This window comes from Halichoeres trimaculatus, unplaced genomic scaffold, assembly GCF_033239565.1.
Source record: "Halichoeres trimaculatus isolate MK-OKI-2021-1 unplaced genomic scaffold, fHalTri1.1 fHalTri1_scaffold_22, whole genome shotgun sequence".
NCBI lineage: Eukaryota > Metazoa > Chordata > Actinopteri > Labriformes > Labridae > Halichoeres > Halichoeres trimaculatus.
Window position 1 is genome coordinate 1,620,932 of NW_027437200.1, and position 24,278 is coordinate 1,645,209.

Here is a 24,278-nt window from a genome sequence, read left to right on the forward strand (position 1 = left end):
AGGACTTAGCCAGTTCTCCATGGAGCTTCAGATAAAGCCAGATTAGCTTCATCTCAGGGGCCTACGTGCATCAAATACTCCACACAGAGGTGGAGGAAGGTTTCATTTAACTTCAGCTTCTGTGTCTTCAACTCCAACAATTCACCGGTTTGCTTGTTTTTGTTTTGTTTTGTTTTTATTTTATTTTTGTTTTGTTTTTTTACCTCGTGGAACGCCAATCGAACATGCCACCTTACCGGTGAGTATTCTGGTTCAGATAATGGAGTGGTGTTTACAAACCCTGACTGATCCTGTTAACCCCTGGACCTTGACCCCTAAAACCTGACCCCAGAGTTTACCAACCAGCATGTAGAGTGAAGTAGAAGTGATGCATGTCTGCCTGAATCTGTGTTTGTGAGCCCAAATCATCCCAACCAGGGAGGAAAACAAAAACCAGACGCCTGCCGTCAGAATCCAGATACCCCTCGTACAAGAAGAAGATTTTGCATTGATACCTGAAATATCAAGCTCTCTCAAAGGGTTAATGACCTCAACTTTCCACTTTATATAATCATCAAAACACTTTCCAATTAATGTAACAGTCTCAATCACAAGTTCATAAGCCTGGTTTATACATCAGTGTACAGTCTCAGCCAATGTCATAATTTTGTGTAGCTCCCTACTGTATGTACAACATGACTGAAATCTGTGCTATTGGCTTAACATTTTATCCCCACCTCGTCGCCTCTCTATCCTTCCTTATTATAGTTTCTGTATCATAAATGACTGATGATGATGATGATGTATCAGCTACAATAAAACAAAAAAACAGAACAGAAAAGGCCGATCTGACAGTTATACAGACCTTTGCCTCAACAGAGCTGAAGGACAAATAACTGACTGCATTTGCAACTACAGTATAAAGGCGAATCAGAAGCAAAAACCAAGCTTTAGGGCCAATCCCAGTTGTCATTCTTAGGAAGAATGAACTTTTAGGAAGGGATAAAAAAAAATACATCTCTTAAGAACAAGGCCCCACTCAATCCCCGCTATGTCATCAGCCCTAGATGCTCGCTGGCTGTAGGCAGAGCGACTGTTTATTGACTTCCAAAGCAAACACATTTTTACAAAGTGATGATAACCTGATGTCAGATAAGGGCGAAACATTCACAGCAAATACGTTACAGTATTTAGAAGCTATGTAGCTTGTACTGTAGCATTAGCTTGTCATACCTTATGTAGCTAATGCAGCTCCTGAATGCAGCTAATCTGTCTAATCACTCATAAAATCGCAGCCCAACACAGTGAAGTCTGTCTGCTGGTCTAATGTTGGTGTAGCTAGCTGGTTTGTCTTTATTTCAAGGTCTGTGTAGCCCTTCACCTTGAACTTATGGAGCAATGGGACATCCCCTCACTACACATGGTCACAAAAAAAACTAAGGGCTAAGGGTGCTGTACATGGTTGCATGATATACCCTTAAAAGATCACAATCTGGATCCATACATGTACATAACCTTATTTCCAAACATGGACGATTCTGAAGAATTGACATGACAAGGGATAGGTATCAAAAACCAGTACCGGTGTTAAAAATGGATTAGAAATCCATCAACATCATTAGTCTTAATGCTTAACCATTCCCCTAAAGATACTTTACATTACACCAGAGTGGCTGGACCCTACGTTAAATGTTCCCCCCCAACTTACTGCAGGCTCATGGCTGACTGCAGCATTACTACAGCAAGCCCCCTTCTAAACAACTCAAAGTATTGTTTTAACCACTCTAAGACCCTCGATGGCCTACTTCAGTCAATAACATATAACAAGACAAGTAGGTAAGACAGTAAGTAAGCTTTATTTATATAGCGCTTTTCACAGACGAATGTCACTAACTGCTTTATAGTGATAAAAGAGTATAAGAATATATAAAAGTATGTAAAAGATAGGTAAAATAAATAATAATATGTATGAATATGTAGAGGAAGTAAAGCTAAGAACAGGCATCAGGTATCAGTAAAAGGTACAATAAAGTGCAGTGCTTAAATGTCTAGAATGCCTGCTGAAATAAATGGGTTTTTGGTTGTTTTTTTAAAAACATCTACTGGGCTCAAGGAGAGCTGCTCTAGAGGAAGATCGTTTCAAAAGTGGGGTGACAATACAGCTGTGCCACGTGATGTGTGTTACCTATATTTATTTCTTTTGTGTCCAGACATATCCAGAGTGACAAAATCCATAGTTATTCACCTATAAACTCAGCTAATTGTTGTTTTCACAAAACCTGTAAAGCTCCTTTTTGTACAGGGAAAATTCACAAGAGGAATAGATACGGGAATCGATAAAGAACCAGACTGATAGGCAGAATCAATAAGGGCATTGGTATCAATAAAATCAGAATCAGAAACGATTCTGATTCAATTCAATTCAATAAAAAAAAAATCTCATCAGTATTCATTCCTATGAACGACAGCTTGAATGTTTTGTTTTCTTAAAGTTCATCAGTGCAATAAACACTTTGAGAATAAAAATGTGCCAGAGAATTGTGGTCTTAGTTCTAAGCAAAGAAATGGTGATTCACATGTTTGCCAGAATCATGCAACCTGAGTGCTCAGTTATCAGTATCCCGTCTGTGAAATTCTGTACGGTTCTAAATTTTCATGTACCGTCACTGTACAGTGTGCTGCTGACATGCTTTAACCATGACGGACACAAACTGACTGCACTATGAAGTGTACAGCAGTATGCTACTGCTGCACCTGCCACCAGGCTTTCCAATGCGCTGCAGGATCTCATATCAACTGGCTTCCCTGCTCACTCATGGTTTCAGGGGCTAAGGTGCAGAGAAAATTAGGAAACATCTGCATAATTAAAAAAAAAAAAAGGTTTATTGTAAAATGTGTTGAGCGTTTGGCCTTACAGTTGTCTGATCAGGAACTGTCAACAGGAGGAGCGAGGCAGGAAACAGTTGAGGAGTTGTTTTTAACTGCAAAAAAAAAACAGAAAAGGAAGCAAATGCCTCTTCATTTGTTTTCTGGCCCCTTTGTCCTGCTGACGCTCATGAAACAAGACTCCACTCCTCTTCTGGTTCTTCTAGTGTGTCACTGGTCACTCATTTTTTCGTCCTCCACCACTTTGTTTCCTAATTTTCTACGCCCCCTTAGTCCCTCCCAGCTGTTTGGTGGAGCTATAGCTCGCAAGCTTTACCCAGGATGCCTTCGTGAATTGCAACGTAACAATAAATTGTGTAATCAATAAGAGATGCACTGTTTGAAATCACATACACACCACAACACTGCAATCTTTTCTCAGTTCACCTGGATGTTGGGTGTAATGTTGACAGTAAGGGAAACTGTAATAAGAAAGAACCACTCTTATCTAAAGCATTGATTTGCAAAGGGTTGAACAAATGCAGGATGTATTCATCTGAATGCATACAGATCAAATACTGAAACTGTCCTGCTGGCTTTAGCATATGTAGCTTGTTCCATAAGATGATGCTATTGTGGTGGATTCCTCTCCATATTTACAGATCTAAGAGCTTAAAACCTGTGGGAAAACTCTAATCAGTTGAAATCCTTCCCTGGTTTAAACACTTAAATAGTTGACGTTGTTTTCTTCTGTGGTTCAACTGTCTTCACCACCCAACACGTCTCGAGTCAATTACACAATCTAAAAACGAGGGCTGAAAGGAGCCGGTGAAAAAATGGATTTACCACTTGTTACCCGAGACATAAAGGAATTTCCAGCCCTGGTATCTGTCTGACCAAATGTGGTTTTCAGGCCTTGAAGTGAAGCTGCTTGCACTGGCTCTTGATGTGAGTGTCAAGGTTACACTCGAAGAGAAAAACGCTCCAAGAAATGCTCCAAGAAGTGCATCTGAAACCTGAAGTCCAGACCTCATTTTTGTGGTGTGAACAAATACCTGCCACAACCTGGACCTGTGCCCTTTAAGTCTGCAAACACATAATTTCCACTTTTAGTCATTTTCCAGGTCGTTGATCAGAGTAAACACCTGTAAGCCTTCAGATTCATGCCTCAGACACGGTGGCTCATATTTTCTATCAAAAGCCAAGCATTGAGTTTTGGTTTGTTGCACATCAGCATCATATTTTTCACTGTGATCCCACCTCTTGACTTTTGGCTGCCCTGACTAGCCGCTTCTTTGACTGACAGCTCTCTGGATGCACCGGGAGCATTTTATACACCGTGTCGAATCCTTTCCAGGAGTCGTGAATCAGCACGTTATGGCGTTTGTGAAGCGGTGACTTACTGAGCTGCTGTGTTTCTGGTTCGGCCTGCTCCTGGCATTATGAGACAGGAGCTGAATTCAGAAGGGACTGCTTCAAAACAACACAGCATCCAGAATGGGAGGTGCATGGTTTGGTGGAGATACTCATAAATCTGTTTCTACGCTGAGTGCTTTAACATATGAGGTTCTGGTTGTTCTAACACATTTGTCAACAGTCTTTGGGGCCTTTGCTTTCTGATTAAATTTAGACCAAATATCATGTAGAAAGCCCCAAATGTGGAAACAAACCCCACAAAATATGCTAAACCAATCAGCCGCTGTGTTTATTTGACATGTATTGAGTACCTGAGCTGCTCGGTCGTTCCACCACAGCGTTTGTAAATAGCTTGTCATTGTCGATGCTGAAAGCTGGAACAGCTAACTGGACGGGACTGCTGGAGGATTGTGTTTGACCACACACAGACGGATGAATTTAGCCTGAAACACAATGTGTTTCACAATGAGACCACATCCCCTTTTTTCGACCACAAACACACATTTTTCTCTTGTTGTTTTAAGTTGGCTGGATTGGATTGGAACAAAGGTTGTCAGGATCAGTTTGGGGATTTATTAAAGTGTTTAAAAGCTGCTGAAGAATAGTTTTTGGAGCTAAAGCGATCAAAACTTTCATGCTAATAGAGGATCAACTGCTGGCAACTCAACAGCTAGTAGGTTTCTGTTGTTTGCAGCCATGCCAGGAGGATCTTTTCTATCTCCAATAGAAACCAACAACATCAAACCACTTCACATTTTAATCCTTCATCCTCCAGGTATCACACAGGCCGCCTGGGCTTTTTATTTTTTTATTTTTTGTTTGCCATGCTCAGAAGGCTCATCTTCTCTTCTCTTTGAATTTTTCTCGTCCAAACAGTTGAACCCCCCTAGATTTAGAGACTACAAAAAAGTTTAAGAGTATCTATATATCCTTATTCTTTTGAATGCTGTATCTTGGAAACTCCTTGAAGGAATATTTTTAAATTTGGTGCAAACACCACCTTTGTGGTGAGAATGAACTGAGTAAAATTTGGTATTTAACTACCTCTGTCTCTCACTTTTAGTCCCAACTTTATTATGTTCATTTTTTTGGATAGGAATGGGAAGAGGAAGCCATTCAGGATCAGAAGGTTGGCAGTTTCCTCACGCAAAAGAAGGGTCACAGCTAACCACATGCTTTGCAAGGAACTGAAAAGAGTATATTAAAATATTCTCTGGTTTTTTGAACCCAAATCTATTCAGGTGAATGTAGAGTAACAGCAAGATCCAAAAGCAGCCTGTGGTATGCCATTGATCCCTGAGTGACTTGTGACATTCCTTTAGTGACTTGTGGCAATCACTTAGCGACTCGTGGCATCCCTTAGTGATTTGTGACTTTTCCTCAGAGACTTGTGTCAATCCCTTAGGACGTGGTCACACTGGCCATCCAAAACGTGCCGTGCCTAAGCACGATTGCCCCCCTGCAGCGCTGTTCCCCAGCTGTAGAGTACGGCCAGCAGTCACACTACCCCTATATGAACTAGACTTTAGTGGGTATCACAGACGCGCATAGCCCGCCTACGTCATCGTGAAGCATCTGTTTACATGAAGCATGATCTCATCAGAGTCAGCACAATGAGACACAGAGAGCACTGCTACAACTTTAGAGACTTTTGGACTTATAGTAAGTCATTTTGGCCTGACACAGCCCTCGAATACCCCGCTCCGTTTAAATTGATCATCAAGGGATGCGCTCGCGGTAGTCATACTACAAGGATCGCGCGCGCTGTCCGCGTGCTTGTGTTCGTGCATGAAGTAAACCGTGCCGAAGCACATCTCTTTGAAGCGTGCCAAAGCACGGAAGGGAACCGTGCTCAAGCACGGCACAGTTGCAGTCACACTGGCCATTCCAAACGTGCTTTAGGGCTGAAGCGTGCTTAGGCACGGCATGGTTGGCCAGTGTGACCGCGTCCTTAGTGATCTGTGTCAATCTCTTGGTGATCTGTGTCGATCCCTTAGTGACCTGGACAATCCCTCAGTGACTCGAGGCAATACTTCACCAGCTTCTGTAAAGTGCTCAGCGACTCCTGCCAATACCTGAGCAACACAGGCCAGTCCCTTAGTGACCAATGATAATCCTTCAGCAACTCATGGTAATTGCTCAGTGACTCATTGTAGTCCCTCTACAACTTGTGACTATTCCTCAGGGACTGCTAACAACCCTCAGTGACTTGTGCAACTTGCTCAGCAACAGGTGCCAGTACCTCAGCAACTCATGCCAATCCTTCAGCGCTTAATGCCAACCGCTTAGTGAATCCTGCCAATTCCTCTCTGACTTATGGTTATCACTCTGCAACTCAAGGTCTGTTGAGATTTTCACCCAATTTTATCCTGTTCAGTTTGTCCCAAACATTTAGATTCAAATTTTTCTTTTTTCTCTTTATCCTTCATGAAACAGAAGGGTAGTAGTAACTCTCCTCTAGCTCTGCTTTGGTCTCCACCAGAGACTTTCCAAAGCAGATCATAGCAGGTTGTAAATAGATATTTAGATGTCAGCTAGTGAGCAGGTCTGATGGGAAGAACTCTCAGAGTGAGTTGGTAAAGAAACGTCACATCGGTTGACTGATTGTGGCTACCTCTCGCAGAGCTAGCAGCCCTGTGCTCTGTCCTGGTTCCACATCGCTCTGGTTGAATGGTTAAGTGTTGGTTTATCATCATGCTGACCTTTTCCCATGTAGACGGGCATCGTGAGGTTATTTTTGTACAGCTAATGAGTCACATGATAAAAAAAACATGCTAAAATTGAGGTAATGAGGATGAAGAAAGGTAATGTTTTTGTTGAGCAGCCAGGTCCAAATGAAGCCTCTCAGCAGCACATTAAAAACACTCTTTGATGTGTTTTTCTTCAAACATTTGCTCAGATGCAGAGTCTGATTTCCAACCATCATCTTCATCAGTCTGCATTCCTCTCACAGCTCCTCCTCTTCCTCCCTCCACCTCCGTCCTTTCATTCCTTTTCTCTGCTGTTTGATTATTCTCCAGTCTCCCACCTCTTTCTCCCTCCTGCTTTCTTTCCTCTCCTGTCTGTTTGTTCAGCCGGTAGCAGCTAAGCAGCTTTTAATGGGCTCTTTGATGAACGTCTCTCGTTAGGTGGAGGGTGTGAGGTGGACGTTAGAGGGACATGGTTGCAGAGAATTAACAAGAATTAACTGGCACAAGCTTTGACTGCTGAAGCCTGTCACTTTGTTAGAATTTCTAACTTGTTTTAAGAGATCCTTGTGTGATGACATTAATTTGATTGAGATCTCGTGCTACTATTGTAAACGGAGTGTTTTGAGCTGACTGTTTCATGGGTTCTGGGGCACATTTCATAGTTTCAGTCTCCTCTCTTCTTCTTTTCTTTCCTTACCCTGTCTCATCAGTTCCTCTCCTCTACTTTCTTCTTTCCGTCTCAACTTTCCCATATCTGTCACTTTCTCTACGTTCTTTACATACCTTCACTCCTTTTCTTTCCCTTTGTTAGCTCTGATTCTCCTTCCCTCACCTTCCTTTTCCATCCTCACCTGTCATGTCTTCACCTTTCCTTTCCTGTTTCCTCTCACCCTCTGCCACCTTTCCTTTACCTCCTCGCTCTTTGGCTTTCCTTTCCTTGTCTTCTCACCCCTCTTTCCGCTCTTTTCCTCTCTCCTTCAGGCGTGCCTCAGGCTAATGGTTCCCAGTTGTCTGCACTGAACTCAGAGACAACTGTGTCATACAGACCTACCTGTGTGTGTGTGTGTGTGTGTGTGTGTGTGTGTGTGTGTGTGTGTGTGTGTGTGTGTGTGTGTGTGTGTGTGTGTATGTGTGTGTGTGTGTGTGTGTGTGTGTGTGTGTGTGTTTGTGTGTGTGTGTGTGTGTGTGTGTGTGTGTGTTAAAGAGCCCACCTTCAGTACATGTAAATAGAATTAACCCATTTCATGCTCAATCTCACCCTGTGAGACCCGAACCCCCACACATGCGTGTGTGTGAATACTGGAGGGGATCTGGACACTCATAGGTGTGTGTTGCTTGAACACATGTGTCCGCACCCGTGTGTGTGTGTGTAATTACATTTCTCTCTGAGGTAAACACTGCCTCCTGACTGAGCCGGGCCCCTGGACCTGGGTCCACTCTTCTCCTTCCTGGGTTTGTCTGGTTTCATAAGATGATTTTAAGGACCTGACCCCACTTTCAGTCAACCAAACATGAGGCTGAGAGGCGGAGTCAAGTCAGCCTGTCATTATTTAAAGTTCAAACTTTAATTTCTTAAGCCCTGCACAGCGTGTGCTGTGGCAGGAAGTAGTCACTCACTCTGAAACAGTTTCATGTACCAGGCTGTTAACAGATTCATTCTTGATGTTAAGCTCAGCATCTTTGAATGGGTGTGTATGTGGTTTCCGGTGTTCTGGCTTCACCTCAAGTGGACACTTGAGGAACTGCAGTTTTTGTCACTTAGACACCTGCTTTGAGACTTGCTGAAAAGTTGGCCTCATCAGATCACCACACTGGTGAGGGACATGTTAAGAGGGGCAGGTCTCAAACACCACACTCTGCTCATAGCTCCACCCCCTGGCCAATCACAGTGAAGCGGAGGTTGTGGAGCGGGGAGCCTTAAAGAAACAGCAGCAAGCTTAAAATTAAGGTTTTTCTGAAACAGCAGAGTGAGAAAAAGACTTATTTTGAGCTGTAAATCATGTAGAGATGATACGGTGGCTCCAGAGGAATAGAATAAAGACTGAAAAAAGCACAATACCTCCTCGTTAAATTTAACAAAGCAAGCAGACTCTCCTCTTTGACAGTCTGCAGTGTGTTCATTCATTCATTTTCTGAACTGCTTATCCTGTTCAGGGTCTCGAGTGGCTGGAGCCTATCCCAGCTGTCATTGGGCGAGAGGCGGGGTACACCCTGGACTGGTCGCCTGTCAATCACAGGGCTGACATTGACAGACACCATTCATGCACACACTCACACCTATGGTCAATTAAGAGTGTTTAATTAACCTGATGAGCATGATTTGGACTTTGGGAGGAAGCCATAGTACCAGGAGAGAACCCACGCATGCACGGGGAGAACATGCAAACTCCTCACAGAAAGGCTGGGAATTGAACCAGTGACCTTCATGCTGTGAGGCTGCAGCGCTAACTGTTGCGCCACTGTCTTTGGTCTGGTTGTGTGATTAATGAAGCTTATTTAAAGACTGTTTGTTAATCACTTAAAGGCCGAGCACATTAAAGTCGCGTCAGGTTTAATTTGGAGAGCACCACCTGAAGTAGAACACACACTTCCTGTTCTTGTTCTGCCGCTTATTTCACACAAAGGGCCTGAAATCAAAGATTACCGCCTCTTCTTTTTAATGAATCAGTGCGTGAATGATTCTAGCGTGCTCTAAAACCATATTTATGGTTTTCAGATGAAGACGATAAATTAGAATGGCTGTTACACGTCTTTTTTTTTGTTGTTACCTTCTTGTCGTCTTTTTGCTGTATATGTTGGAATGTGGATGTCAAGGTCACAGCCAAAGCAAACACACACACACACAGTTTACAGTGACACACACTCAATCACACCCACACACACACACGTGTTTTGCTCTCTGTATTAATGCGTTGTCGTGAACTTCCTCTTCCGCTGCTTTTATTCTCATCAGGACACTTCATCATTTTGACTGCACCTGAACGCAGCACGTTTTATTTTAGCTCACTCTGATTCTGATCGAAAGTCTTTGTGTGCGTGTGTGTGTGTGTGTGTCCAACAAACTATGACAAAGTGCACCTGAACTTGTTACCTCTGTGTGAACTCTTACTGTATGCATGTGTGTGTTTCAGTGTGTCCCAGCATTTCTGTTTGATAAAGGTGGCCAGTGGTGAGCACAGAAAGATGTACTGAAATAATACCAGCTGAGACAGTGAAAGCAGTCACATGATCAAACTGAACCCTCTGTCTCTGTTTCTCTGTGTCTCAGGGTAAGGTGGCTCAGACGGCGTGCATGTCGGCCTGTAAGCACATCTCCACCTCTCTGATGCAGCTGCTGCTGGACCCTGAGGTCAGACAGATCTCTCTGGGAGCTCTGCAGCAGCTCTACACTGACGTGAAGGAGTGCGAGAGTGAGTGTCCTCGGCTAACTTACATCTCTTTGAAATCACATTTTGTTTTTCCATCCTGAAAACTCTCCCAAACTCCCCTTACAGAGCCCTCCTGTCATCTTTACCTCCTTTGACTTGTCTTTCCTGTCCTCTCAGTCATGGATGTCAGAATTAAGAAGAAGGTATTTTCTGGGAGCGTTAGCAGGACTTTTGTTGGGAGGGGCAGGAGAGAAATGCACACTTCTCAGTACTTAAAGCAATACTCCGGTATGGAACAAGTTGGGTTCTATCACAAGGTTTAGGGCAGAAATGACCCCTACAGCAGTGTTTTTGTGCAGCAGAAGTCCAGAGCGCTCGCACCAAACACCCCCTCCCTGCTCCTCTGCAGGTTTCCTCTGCACTCAGACGGGGCCATATTTTACTTGACCAAAAACACAAACAAACGGACTGCCACTGAAAAAATCTGATATCGGTCTGCATTCACGCTTTAAGCCGCGTTTCCACCAAGCAGTCCGGTTCGGTTTGTCTTGGTACGGCGCGCTTTTTGCGGCGTTTCCACTGACTCATCCCGGGACGGGAAAACTGAGACGAGCCGACCTACTTTTTTGGGACCCTTTCATATGGGTGCCAGACTGAACTGATCCGCTCTCTGAAGGTGGAGCAACACACTGCAGACGGTTGATTGGTCAAAAGAATCGTCACTTACCACGACAGCGGCTGTATTTCTCCTTGCGGCTCACAGACTTCTCTGAAACGAAGCTTGATTGCACTTTGTAACAGAGAGCTACATGCTTAGCACAGAGAGGACAAAATGCTGCATGTCTTCCATCTGTGCTCTTTGTTTACTGTGTCGCGTTTTCTTCTTTGTTGGATTTAATAGCGGGGTAAGCTGCTACGGCGTCGCGCTATTGTTTAACAGCTGCAGCTTCCGGCATCCGACTTACACGCTGCCCACCACGAGAGGGCACAGTTTGCTGTGGAAACACAAACAGGATCAGGCTTAACTGTCCCAAACTGTCCCAAACCGTACTGAACCAACCCGGACTGCTTGGTGGAAACGCAGCTTTATTTGGAGAATTTTCAGCGCATTACTTTCACACAGAAAAACACCGCTAAATAAGGCTCTAGTTCTCATCGTGTCATAAAACGGCCCTACCTCTGCTGCAGAGCCACAGCTGGCTACGAGGCGCTCGCCGCTTAGTGTATCAGTTGGCGCGCACGGCGTGCTAGATATAAACAAACGCAGGTAGTCTGCCAGGACGAAGAGACACGATGAGAACTAGAGCCTTATTTAGCGGTGTTTTTGTGTGAAAGTAACGCGCTGAGAATTCTCTAAATGAAGCGCGAATGCAGACCTTGACAGATTTTTTTGGTGGGAGTCCGTTTATTTGTGTTTTTGGTCAAGTAAAATATGGCCCCGTCTGAGTGCAGAGGAAACCAGCAGAGGAGCAGGGAGGGGGTGTTTGGTGCGTGCGCTCTGGGCTTCTGCTGCACAAAATCACTGCTGTAGGGGTAATTTCTGCCCTAAACCTTGTGATAGGACCCAACTTGTTCCATCCCGGAGTATCACTTTAAGGATTTGATTGAAGTTATAATTTGGATAATGAACACAGCATCTTCATTGCATCTTCAAATGAAACTGTGATAAATAAATCAAGCCATTTAAGAAACATAGCAGCATTATAAGGGTACACACACACACACACACACACACACACACGCACGCACACACACACGCACACACAGACGCACACACACACACACACACACACACACACACACACACACACACACACACACACACACACACACACACACACACACACACACACACTATGCTGGTTAAAAACAGGGCAGAATGGTCACTATTTAAAAACTTTAGCTAATAGCTCTGGCAGATTTGGGTCTTCAAAGTGGACTTGGAAACTGTCCTGTGTGCAGTTTCTGTTTAGAAGCACAGGGGGCGCTATGGATCAGCTGTTTAAATTCTCACGCATGATGATCTTTGATTTGCGTGCTGTGAAAGTCTGAATACATCTTCCTCTCGTCTTTTCTCCTCTCCCTCCTTTCTTCCTGTCTCCACTCCCCCCCCCGTACTCCCCCTCTTGTTTTCTGAGACTTTCACATAAAGGAGGCGGGGAAATGAAAATCTGTGAGGCTTTTTTTTTTTTTTTTTTTTTTACATGATCAAGGTTCTTAGAGTCACAGCGCGGGTCGCAGAGTGTGTGTGTGTGTGTGTGTGTGTGTGACATGATGTGCAGTGGCATGCATGCAGAGCAGCTGAGGGGTTAGGAGGTTACAGATCCAGGGAGAGGTGAAGGCAAGATGGAGGGACAGTCAGGTGACAGACGGTAAAAAAAGGAGCAAATAAGGGCACGAAAGGATGGAGGGATGACAGAAATAAGGGAAGGAAAGATGAAGGGAGAAGAAAAAGTGATTAGAGGAGTAAAAAAGGGGACAACTTGTTGGAAACTTCTCAAAGTAAGAATGATGAAAGGATTCAAAGAGCAAGAAAAAGAGGAATAAAATAAGCATGTGAAAATGATAAAAAGAATCGTCGAAAGAAGAAAAAAGAACCGAGACGTGACAAATTAAAGAAAGCAAAAGAGTGACCTCAGACGGATTAAACAAATAAAAGAGGGGATGTATAGAAGGATGGAGCAGAATGGGATGAAAGCAGTGGAGGAACAAGAGGGCAGAAAAAATGGGATTAAATCAAAGAAGTGTGAAATAAAAAAAAAAGAAAGTGAAAGAACAGGAGAAAAAAGAGAGGGGGGCAGAAAGCACGGAGGGATGAGAGGAAAGATTAAAGAGCAATCAGGAGAGAGGATGAAAGAGAGAGGAAAGAGGAATTAGACAGGAAGTAAAAGGAGGATGAAATGAAAAGCAGAGACAGTGAAAGAGGAGGAAAAGCTAAATATCTGATCAGATCATGTGTTCCTGATACTTCTGGATTCTCTGAGCTGAAGCTGTTTTAACACGTCTGGTGTACGCGCTGGTGTACGCAGACTTTCAGGACCATACTTCCCCTTCTCCAAGTGTCTGCTCCAAAGTTTGAGTGGAGTGTGAAGCCAGCCTGTGGGTTTAAAAATCCACGGCGGTGAGCCTTTAGCTTTCTGTGTTGATCTGCAGGAAGAACGAGAAGAGGAGGAAATGAAAGCAGGAGGAAAAAGAGTTATTAAGACCAGCTTTGATTCAAGAAGAAGGAAATAAAAAGAGAAACAGGAGAAAAATAGAAGGAAAACATCAACACTCTGATTTTATTTAACACATTTTATAACGCGAACGTTTCCAAAGTGCTGCTCAAAAAATCATAAACAAAAGAATAATAAAACCAGTAACAGCAGGAAAATCCACTGAAATAGCAGCTAAAGCTATTAATATAAAAGCTAAACCAATAAAAATAAATAATATGATTAGACAGACACAGGGAGCTCACAGCTCACACAGAGCTAAAAGCTAAAGGATAAAAACAGGTCTGAACAGTAAACACTCCACTGTGGGGCCTGTTCAGACCGGAGGGGGTAGAGTGTCCCAGAAAACGCCGGTCCCCCCTGGTTTAAAGTCTTGTCTGAGGCACCATGAGCTGGAGCTGGCCCTTGGATCTGAGGGTGCACGCGGTCCGAGGTCTGAGATGTCCTGTGGGGCCGGTCCATTTAACGCTTTAAAAACAGACAGTAAAAATCTGAAAATCAATCAAAAACTGAACAGGAAGCCAAAGACACAAAAACTGAAGTAATACTTTCATGTTTTTTGGTTCCCGTTGAAAGCCGTGTCTCAAAGTTCTGGACTCATGTAAGCCTGAAACATACTGTGACGCCTGGTTCTTTAATTCCTTACAAAGAAAGTCCCATCAGACTTACTGAGGCTGGAGAAATATCTCACTTTAAGATACTTAAAAAATATTTAAAGCAGGGTATCAGGCCTGGATTTCATGTAATGTGCAGAAATGTCCACAAACACAGCACTTAAAACTGGTATCCAGAGTTTCTTCTCACAGAATTTCTCATTTCAAAAAAACACCAAAGTTAGCTTTTGTTGCACTTATGGGACACTATGAGTCTTTATTTTATGCTTTTAGAAACTGATAAAATGAGCTCATTTGTATTTGTCTCTAGAAAGTTATTTTTTAAATAGTGCTTGCAGAAGGCCTAGTGGTCCTCTCCTGTCCCATTAAAGGCGTGAAAAGCCCAGAGAAATAACTGAAAGAAGAAGAAAAAGAAATTGATTTTAAATAGAAATCAAACAAGATAAACTCATGAAGGTTCGAGATCTTGCACTGTATTTTTCTTTTCTTACTTACACTCACAAAAATTAGGTGCTGTGATCCCATCGTACAGCAGCGCCACAGATGAAGCAAAAAGTATATGAAATATCAAGAACATCCCTTCAAAATAAAAGCACAAAAATGACTCTAAATATGCTGAATTAATACTCTGAATAAAAGCAGCTGTCAGCATGATGCTGTATTTAATTTAGATACAGAAACAAACAGGAGATGAAACATGTTTACTGTAAACATCCTTCAAAATAAAACAGACTGTGGTTAAACATATTTTAAATGAATAAGGACAGACTGCTCATTCATTGAGTGGACTGACAGAGAATTAATGTAGGGATAGTGATAATAACACAAGTTCAGTGGAAATTTTTAAGACAGACAATTAGAGCCAGGATAGAGGAAAAAAAATGAGTTACTCGATTAATTTCATAAATAAATGGGGAAAAAATCTCATTAATTTATGAAAATAGAGTTATGAGTGGTTAATTCTCATGAATTTATGAGACTAATCTCAAAAATTAATGTTTTTTTTTCTTTCAACATGGCTCCAATCCTCCATGGTATGTTTTAACCCTCATGGTTTCTCTTTGTCTTTTTATTTGAAGGACAACTTTTTGTACCTAGTCTGTTTTTCCTTGTTTGTTTGATCCGTGCTTTTATGTGCGCAATAAGGTGAAATGATGATAAATGTAAGGACAAGTTGAAGCCTTGATGTATGCAAATTAATCTGCTTTTTCGTTCATCTGAAGCTTGAGTCAGAGATTTATTCGCAGGATCAGAGAGGGACAGAGAAAATGTTGCACAGGAAAGAAAAAAGAAACATGAGAGGATCCAAACTATAATAGAAAAAGGTTAAAGGTGATAAAAGAAGAAACCCTCCTCATCAGGAAGGCAGGTCTTTCTGTGAGATTGTGAGCAGAAAGGTGGGACAGGGGATAAATCCGCGACCGACTGAAACATTTCCTGTTTCTGCTTCCTCCTCACCAAACCCCAGTCACTTTTCAGCCAGTTCCACCCAGACGTTTCACACACCCAAAGATGCTCTTCAGGATCATCTCTGCAAAAACTCTCTGAAACTCCCTTTGTCAAAAAATGTTTGGAGAAGCTTTCTGAAATGCCTGACAAATAAAAGCAGAGGAGGGAGACTGAGAAAGGAGGAGGGAGGGAGCTGGAGGTGGAGAGGAGCTGATGAGGAGAGAGTTAGCAGGTAGCATCAGGAGGTTTGGTGCTGGAACCAGATTAAAGGTTAGAGTGTGTGAGTGTGTGTGTGAGTGTGTGTGTGAGTGCGTGTTTCACGGGGGTCACTGAAGATGGCAGGCGTGTAATCCGTGCTATGGTGTGTGATGGCCTTGTGTTTCTGTGTGTGTGTGTGTGTGTGTGTCCTGAGGTGAAAGAGATTAGCTACAGGCCTGCACTCACTCCCTTGCGGCACTCCTCTTTTCTCTCGTTCCCTCGCTCGCTCCGAATACCAGTCTGCTTGTTTACAGGGGCCAACTGACGCCAAGACCCCAGCTCACACTCCGTACGACCCCGACACACTCACACACACACACACACACACACACACACACACACACACACACACACACACACACACACACACACACACACACACACACACGCACACACACACACACAATATTGCATACAAACAGGCGCCACCTTTGGGTTCAAAATCCAACAGTCGTTGACTGTCCTGAAACATGGGGGAAATGCTGTACAAACAACAGACACACACACACACACACACACACACGCACACTTTGACAGGGCTTCACACACACACACACACACACACACATGCACTCAGGACAAGCCTACATTTAAATGCACTACAAAACCTTTGCTTTGACACCCTCAAACACACATACACACACTCACACACACACCCTCTTTTTCTTCCTCAACAAGCCCGAGCGACATGACTCTAACACCCTGCCTCCCCCACCTCCCCCTCCCCACTCCCCCTCCCCAGGCTGTCATTTGTCTGCCAATCTATCCCGATGCATGGCGAATCCGACCAGGTCTTTTATTATTCCGTTTTTCACCCTCTTTTTCTCGCCTCCTCCTCCTCTCTTCCCTCTCTCCGGGGGAGGACCGAGGGGGGGGCGGGTTTGTATTTTCCCACAGGTTTTGCCAGAGCCGGCCCGGTCGCAGGCTTCCAGGGTGACACGTTGCTTCTGGCCTTCAGTGACTTGAGACAAGTAGGTCTTTGTCTCCCTCGTGGTCCTCTCTCCTTCGTTTTCTTTCTCTGTTTGCTCCACTATCTTTTTTCTTCCTCCTCCTCCTCCTCCTCCTCCCCCTTCGTCCTTTTCATCCTCACTTGCATCCTCCCCCCGTCCTCACTCGTCTTCCTTCATTTGGTTCTCTGATTCCGTTTTTTACCTCTTACTTCTACATTTTTGAACACAGCCTCCCTCCATCACTCTTTCCGTGTCTCTTTCTGTTTCTCTTTCAAATCCCAACATTAACAAAAAATGGCCAATTTTTTGATTTTCACCACCCTCCAAATCATCAAAAATCAGCGAAACAAAAGTTGTTGTGGAAATCATTCACAAGTCTTCAAAACTTAAACATACAAAGGTTAAAGAGTTTACTCTGATATTTTAGAGCGACGAAAGATTAAAAATTGAAACATAATAAAATAAAACAAGCAGAAAAAGAAACTTTGTTGCAGCTTCTTGTCAAGACAAGTCTGATGTCAAATTCAAGCCCATTAAACATCAAATAGCTTGATTTTTTAATGGAATAATTCAAAAAGATTTCACGTTTTTTCCTCATTTCTTCTGGGCATGTTTCACCTTTTTCATTAACTCAAACTGAAGTTCCTCTTTAAGCCTGTGTCATTATCTTTATCAAAAAAGAAAGGAGACAGCTGTTGAGATGAGAAAAAACATTGTACAGAAGAGAGCTAAGAGTTAAAGTTAAAAACCAATCTAACAATCCAACTGCTAAAACCACGGCAGGCAACTCTTCCGTTTTTGTGATGCTCTGACATTTGTTCTGCAATATTTATGAAATAAACTAATTACCAAGAGTTTTGGTCTCTCAACAAATAATCAAATCAGAAACACAGTGAGAAAACAAAGTGATCCCCAAAACCTGGTCAGACACAGCGAGATGACACAAAAGTAGAGTCCATGTGGAGTTAAGTTGCATTTTTCGGGGAAAATATGATACAGCCTGTAGACATTATCATCATCATCATCACTGAAGAAGGCACCCAAGCCATCATAAAATAATTGAATTGGGGAGAAAAGCATACTGTCCCAGCCCTTATGGACATGAGAAGTAATGAGATGACACTGACATGGAGAGACATTACAAGTCAGAAGAGTTCAGGCAGCTCATGCTCCAAGATGTGTCGTGATCGTGAAAAGACAACGGAGATCATGAAGAGGATCAAAGGAAAAGTTTTTTCTCTTTTTTTTTATCAAAAACAGGAAAAGAGACATGAGAGAGGAATGTTTACTCTTCTTTAGTAGTTTACGGTTATAAAACAATATTGTGTGGGCCTTTTAAGATCCTATGAGGAGGATCTATTTTACTTGCACTCCCTCACCACACTCTGGCTCAGAGTCTCCGCACACTGTCGTAAAGTACTTTTAGTGAGGTGTGTGTTTGTTTTGGAACTAAAAGGAGATCAGATCAAAAAAAAATTTCTTTGTTCAAGACAACTCTTTACTGGATACAACGTGCTGATGTGAGGTATGTATCAGTACTAGTGCTGTCAGGAGATTAAAAAAATTAATCTAATTAATTACAGGATTTGTAATTAATTAATCTAATTAATCGCATTTTAATCTCATATCTGCTTAAGGTCCCAAAATAAAGAATTTGAATTCCAGGACATTAAAATTACATTAAAAGACACTAAAAAAACATTTAAAAATAAGGTGGGAATGTATACAACACATTTTTAGGTACCCTGATGCATAAGGAACACATGAAAAAAGTGTAATGGTTCTATCTTTACAAAATCTATACATTCCTGCACCTAAGATAAGCTGATTTGATTTTTAGGACAGTTTTTGCTTTTGTCACATTTTTACTCGATGTTGACTCGATTTTCACTGCAATATGAACTTCTATACTTCTATGAGGTCAGGAGAACCAGGGCTAAAGGCTAAAAACTGTGAGGAACTATGTACAAAACACTTTATTTCAGTTTTACATGCTCTGAACACACAAACTGTTGCTCATTGGTGCAGAACAGCCCCAAGCTGAAACATGGCACCAGGAAGATGGAAGCAAATTTTCAAAGAGTTATTTAGATTTAAGTACAGGATATATATCGATCATTCAGGGGTTGTTTAATGCAGTAAAGAGTGTAGATTTATCAGTTTTTTTACAGAATTGAGCTAGAGCAAACGGTTGATTTTCAGCAGATTTTCAAAAAGGACCTGTGAATAAACGAGATGTGGACGGCAGTCACAATCACTCTCGCTTCCCTCCCTCAGGTTTAAAGCATGTTGCTGACTTCACGTTTGATACATTCAGGGACCGTCAGAAATTTGAAAATCTGACGAGAACTCCTCTTTTCCAAGTAGGACACACTATTTGTTAATGCCAGACATTTAAAAATAAGTGCGTCATTGAACGCCCCGCAGATTTGGGATCCAGATTAATCTGCGTTACTTTTTATAACGCGTTAATTTGCGGTGTAATTAATTAATCTAATCAACGCATTAAAATGACAGCCCTAATCAGTACAGTTACGTAGCCCTACTGTTTGAAACGAATCAAGCAAACGTAGTAGCTGGCTATATGTAGTGCAGCTGACAGCCTGGTGCTCTGACACATCTGTAGGCTAATGTGACAACAAGTAAACACTGTCAGTTTGTTTGTAGTTTCGTAGCTGTCTATATTTAGCACAGCTGGCAGCCCGGTGCTCTGAGACATGTCTGTAATGTGTAATGTTAATGAATCCTGGTTATGTCCTGCCAGTCGTCTACCAAGCAGAGCTAACGTAACCTCACTCTTTTATTGATAGACTCTCAAGTTTGAACAGACCACTGCAGAATAACTGCTGACTCTGGGGTGGAATGGACATAAGCACAGACAGATTAGCCCCTGTGTTAGCCTTTAGCTTCTGCTCTATCTCTCTCCTGTTTATCTTTCTTCTGCTCTTCTGTCCTTTTTCTGTCTGACAGTTAGGCTCCAGTGTCCACCATCACTACAAAATTAATCACAGAAATCATTTTCAGCAGAGAAAAACACAGATCTCTCTTCTGTCTACTAAACTTCATCAGCCAGTGTGGGGTTGTCATAGAGACCTAGACATCAATCCAGTCCAGCTGGGGTCAATCGGAAAGTTAAGAAGTAGCACTTTAAAATAAGCTGTAAGCAGCAATATTGGTGCTGATAATCTTCACTTCAAATCACTTGAAATAAATGTCCACATGTGGAGTTTTTGTTTTTCTTGTAGAGCCTAAATACAGCTTTGGAGCAGTGTGTGTTCACAGCTGTGTAATGCCTCACACCTTCACGACAACTGAACTTTAATGGTAAACTGACTGTAGCTTCAGTAGCATATAAACTGCAGAGCACAGGAATGATTTAGACTGCAGAGAGGTAAACAGAGCTGATTTCACCATGCTGTTAGTGTGTTCATTCAAATAATGCTTCAGTCAACACGCTGTGAGGTTAGCATACTATGGAGAACAGTGATAATGTTTTAGCATGTATCAGTTTTATAAAATCTAATATCCCATTCATACTCGTCCATATTAATCAATTCTTTTCTCCACCCCTATTTTACATAGTCTTATTCTTCCTTCTGGAAAGTTGAAAAGTAGAATCAAAGTGAATGGAAGGCTTCAAATATCAAAGTGAGAGAGGCTCACATACATAGGTGCAGGTTTAAAAGCATGAATTATAATAACAGGTCCAGAAAAATGAATAATCATGCCATGAAACACACACTCTAGCTGCACATAAGATGCTTGCCATGTGGTATAAATTGAGTGATGCAGGTCAGCAGTGCTCCACTTTTAAAACATGCCTGACGACTGGCTTAGCCTCATTTGAAAGGAACGCTGTCATAGGATGATCCAGTCCAAAGGTGTGACCGTCAACCTGCTGCAGAGGCTGACGATCAACAAAACAGGAAGTGAACTGGTGTTATGAGGCTGTGACTGACAAATATTTTCCTTCCTCTCATTCGTTTTAATCATGGTCATGTGACACGTCTCCTTCACTTCTCTGTGTGACTTAGTGAAACCTGTGGTAGAGATGAGAGACACTAAAGGCACAGGATGTGTATTTTCTCAACAAGAGAATATCTGATCAGAAATATCTGGTGACTCCGTCATCTTTGCTGCGTAACGCCAAGCCCGGGACCGCTTCTCTGGGACCAGCTCGGGTCCTCAGACCTGATGTTGAGCCTCAGCTGAGAGCAGGAAGTGGGCCCGGCTGTGAGCTGGAGCGTCTGTGTTTTGGGGTCCTGGGAAAACCGGAGCAGAACCAGTCGGAGGAGGGACAGAACTGGACGACTGTGCAGGATGTCAGTGTGTGTGTGTGTTTGTGTGTGTGTGTGTGTGTGTGTGTGTGTGTGTGTGTGTGTGTGTGTGTGTGTGTGTGTGTGTGTGTGTGTGTGTGTGTGTGTGTGTGTGTGTGTGTTTAAGTTTATTTCGACTGCAAATAAAGTGTTTGGCAGGGAAGTGTGTGCTACGTGCACGAAGGCGTGTTTGAAAACTTTGAGTGTATTTTCACGGCAGACTTTGGTGTGTGTGTGTGTGTGTGTGTGAAACAGGGCGCAGAGTCAAAGCGAAAGTTGGTGTGGCTTTTGGTTGATGTGTGTGTTTGTCAAAGCGGGTAAAAAAAGTGTGTTCATGTGCTTGCAGTGTGTGTGTGTGTGTGTGTGTGTGTGTGTGTGTGTGTGAAAATCAGCACAGGCTGTGTTTGTGTGTCATCGCAGTGAATGTGTGAAACAGGGCGGAGAGTGTGTGTGTGTGTGTGAGCCTCCCTGTCTTTGATGTGTGTGTTTGTCGTAGTTGTTTTTGAGTGTGTGAAAGTGGCTGCAGTGTGTGTGTGTGTGTGTGTGTGTGTGTGTGAGTGTGTGTGTGTGCGTGACAGCGGATGACGGATGGGCCGGCAGGACGGAGCAGGGGACGATGAATGAGGTGACAGACAGAGACGGATAGCCCTTTATCCCTCCGTCACAATCCCTCTTTCTCTCCTCCTCTCTTCTCTTTCTGCGCCTGTCGGGATGATGCAGTGCCTCTTGTTCTCTCGCTTGGAGGAGGAGAAGGAACGGGGGGAAGATGGGGAGAGAGAGAAAAGAAAAAATTGCATTCATCCGGCATCGATGTTTACTTCACCACCCCTCCTCCTCCTCCTCCACTTTCCCTTTCCTCCAAATCTTCATCATCCTTCTCCTCATCTTTCCCCCCCTCCTCTCTGCCGATCAGAAGCCTCTTTCCCTCCTTTTGGAGTCATTCAGCTCTTTTTTCCTCTCATCCATTGTTTTTCATATCAAAAGAAATTCCTGAAGTGCTTTCAGCTCCTCCTGCGTGGAAACATCTGCCCCAGACCAGCGCATCTTTTTGTCCACAGGTGAATTTTTCATGTTTGAGACGCAGACGTCACACGCTTTGTGTATGTTTGTGTGCAGTTGACCTGGCGTGTGAATGGCCGATAAATCACGCTGACGGGGCCGTTTGTTGTGTGCCCGGGTCCCGGTGTTCTGGAAGGTTCTGGGGTCCTGGGACAGGGCCGAGACAGGAGTTCCCCAAGGACACACAAAGCGTGCACAGAAATGGAAGCATGAGTTGCAAAACACGTGCAGCGTGCAGACTCAGGATGCTAGCTCGGGCATATTGTTACTCGTCGTCTACACATAAATCTGTGTTTCTTAGCTCAAGGTGACATCATCGTCCACAGAAGTCTGAAAGCAGGTCCAGATCTGTTAACTTCCTGCTCACAGTCCATTGGCTGATAGGTTTTATCAACGTAGGGTGGAGGTCAGAAGAAGTTCCCTTCTGTTTGTAGAAGAATGAAAAAGTTCTCTCGCTTTACCCAGAATCTGCAGTGTTTCTCCAGGATAGAGACTCTGTTTCCCATGAGCCCTTGCACCCATTTTCATAAAGATGAGAAAAAGAACAGATCTGAGAGTAACGCATTCGATGCTGATGACCTCGTTTAAAATCCTGGATTAAAAAGTGAGACTGTTTCAAGAGCCCTATAAAGTCCTCACAAGAGCCTTTAGCAAACCTCTCCTGTGTGTGTTAGTGTGTGTTAGTGTGTGTCAGTGTGTGTGTCGATGTGTGTGTCAGTGTGTTCTTACTTGGCTGCCCTCTCTCTCAGATCCTATCAATCCTCCTATATTTAGAACATTCAGAGGCTGCGGTTACCTCAAACCTTTGGCTGGCCTTTGTGTCTTTGTGTGTTTCAGTGTGTCATAGTGTGTGGCTTTCCCCAGAAAAACGCTTGCATCAGTAGAGTTGCACTCATCCCCTCCTCGACTCGCTTTGAGTACATTTTTCAACTCTCTCCTCACTCATCAGCTCCTCTCCTTTCCTTCCCCCTCATTTCTTGTCTCCTTGTTTTCTCTCCTTCCCTATAGTTCACCCTTTCCTTTTCTCCGTTTTCCTCTTCTCCTCTTCTCCCCTTAGTTTATTTCTTTCCTTAACCCTCTAATCTTCTCTCCCCTATCCTCATTTTGATCAGTTCCTTTCCTCCTCTCTTTTCCTTTCTGCTCACCTCCCTTCCTAATTTCTCTTCTCTTCTCTTCTCTTCTCTTCTCTTCTCTTCTCTTCTCTTCTCTTCTCTTCTCTTCTCTTCTCTTCTCTTCTCTTCTCTTCTCTTCTCTTTGTTTATCGTTCCTCCTGACACTGATCAGTCTTCTTATCAGCCAATCACTGACTCCTCTGACCTTGGACTGGATCTCACTGCTCACTTTTTTACCACATACTTACACACACACACTCTTTGTATTATTGGTGTGTGTCCTTACCATTACCTCACCAGGGTTCCCTCGCTATCTCTCCCTCTTTCTCTTCAAAAGCAACATGTCAAAGTGTGTGTGGGTTACTGTTTTAATGTGTGTGTGTGTGTGTGTGTGTGTGTGTGTGTGTGTGTGTGTGTGTGTGTGTGTGTGTGTTTGTGTGTGTGTGTGTGTGTGTGTGTGTGTGTGTGTGTGTGTGTGTGTGTGTGTGTGTGTGTGTGTGTGTGTGTGTGTGTATTGAGGCTAAAGGATGACATGAGGCCCAGCGGGAGAGAAAACCTCCTCCTCACCTCCCAGTAACCTGGTCTGAGAAGTCGGAGAGGAGAGGAGAGGATGAGAGGGGTGGAGAGGATGAGAGGGGAGGATGGAGGATAAATGAAGTCATCCTGTAGAGAATAAAGTGTAGTTTTATTCTTTGTGATATTAAGAAAACAAATCTAAGGATTATTTTAGGCTAAAAAGTTTAAACTTGAAGATTAATGAGAGCTTATAACATTCAGGCTCAAAGGCCTCCAGACTAATTTGTACCAGGAGCACAGTGGACCCCAGCCCCAAATTTTAGGGTCTGAAGCAGGAAACTCAGGGTTGCACTCTGTAAAATGACATGCTGAGGAAAAATTCACAGAAGAGTTCTCTCATTTCAATGACCCGCCTCTTTTTTCAGGCTGGCTAACCACAGTGCCCCCCCCACCCCTCTCACACATTTTGGC

General features: G+C 43.2%; 1 protein-coding gene across 1 annotated transcript in view; it reads left to right on the forward strand.

Annotated features, from left to right (window-relative positions):
• The window catches only part of exoc6b (exocyst complex component 6B), a 113,074-nt gene that overhangs the window by 64,017 nt on the left and 24,779 nt on the right, over positions 1-24,278 (forward strand). Inside the window, exons 19-20 of the mRNA XM_074699123.1 lie at positions 10,219-10,360; positions 16,752-16,825. Of these exons, the coding sequence (XP_074555224.1) occupies positions 10,219-10,360; positions 16,752-16,825 (216 nt within the window). The remainder of the gene's footprint in view (positions 1-10,218; positions 10,361-16,751; positions 16,826-24,278) is intronic.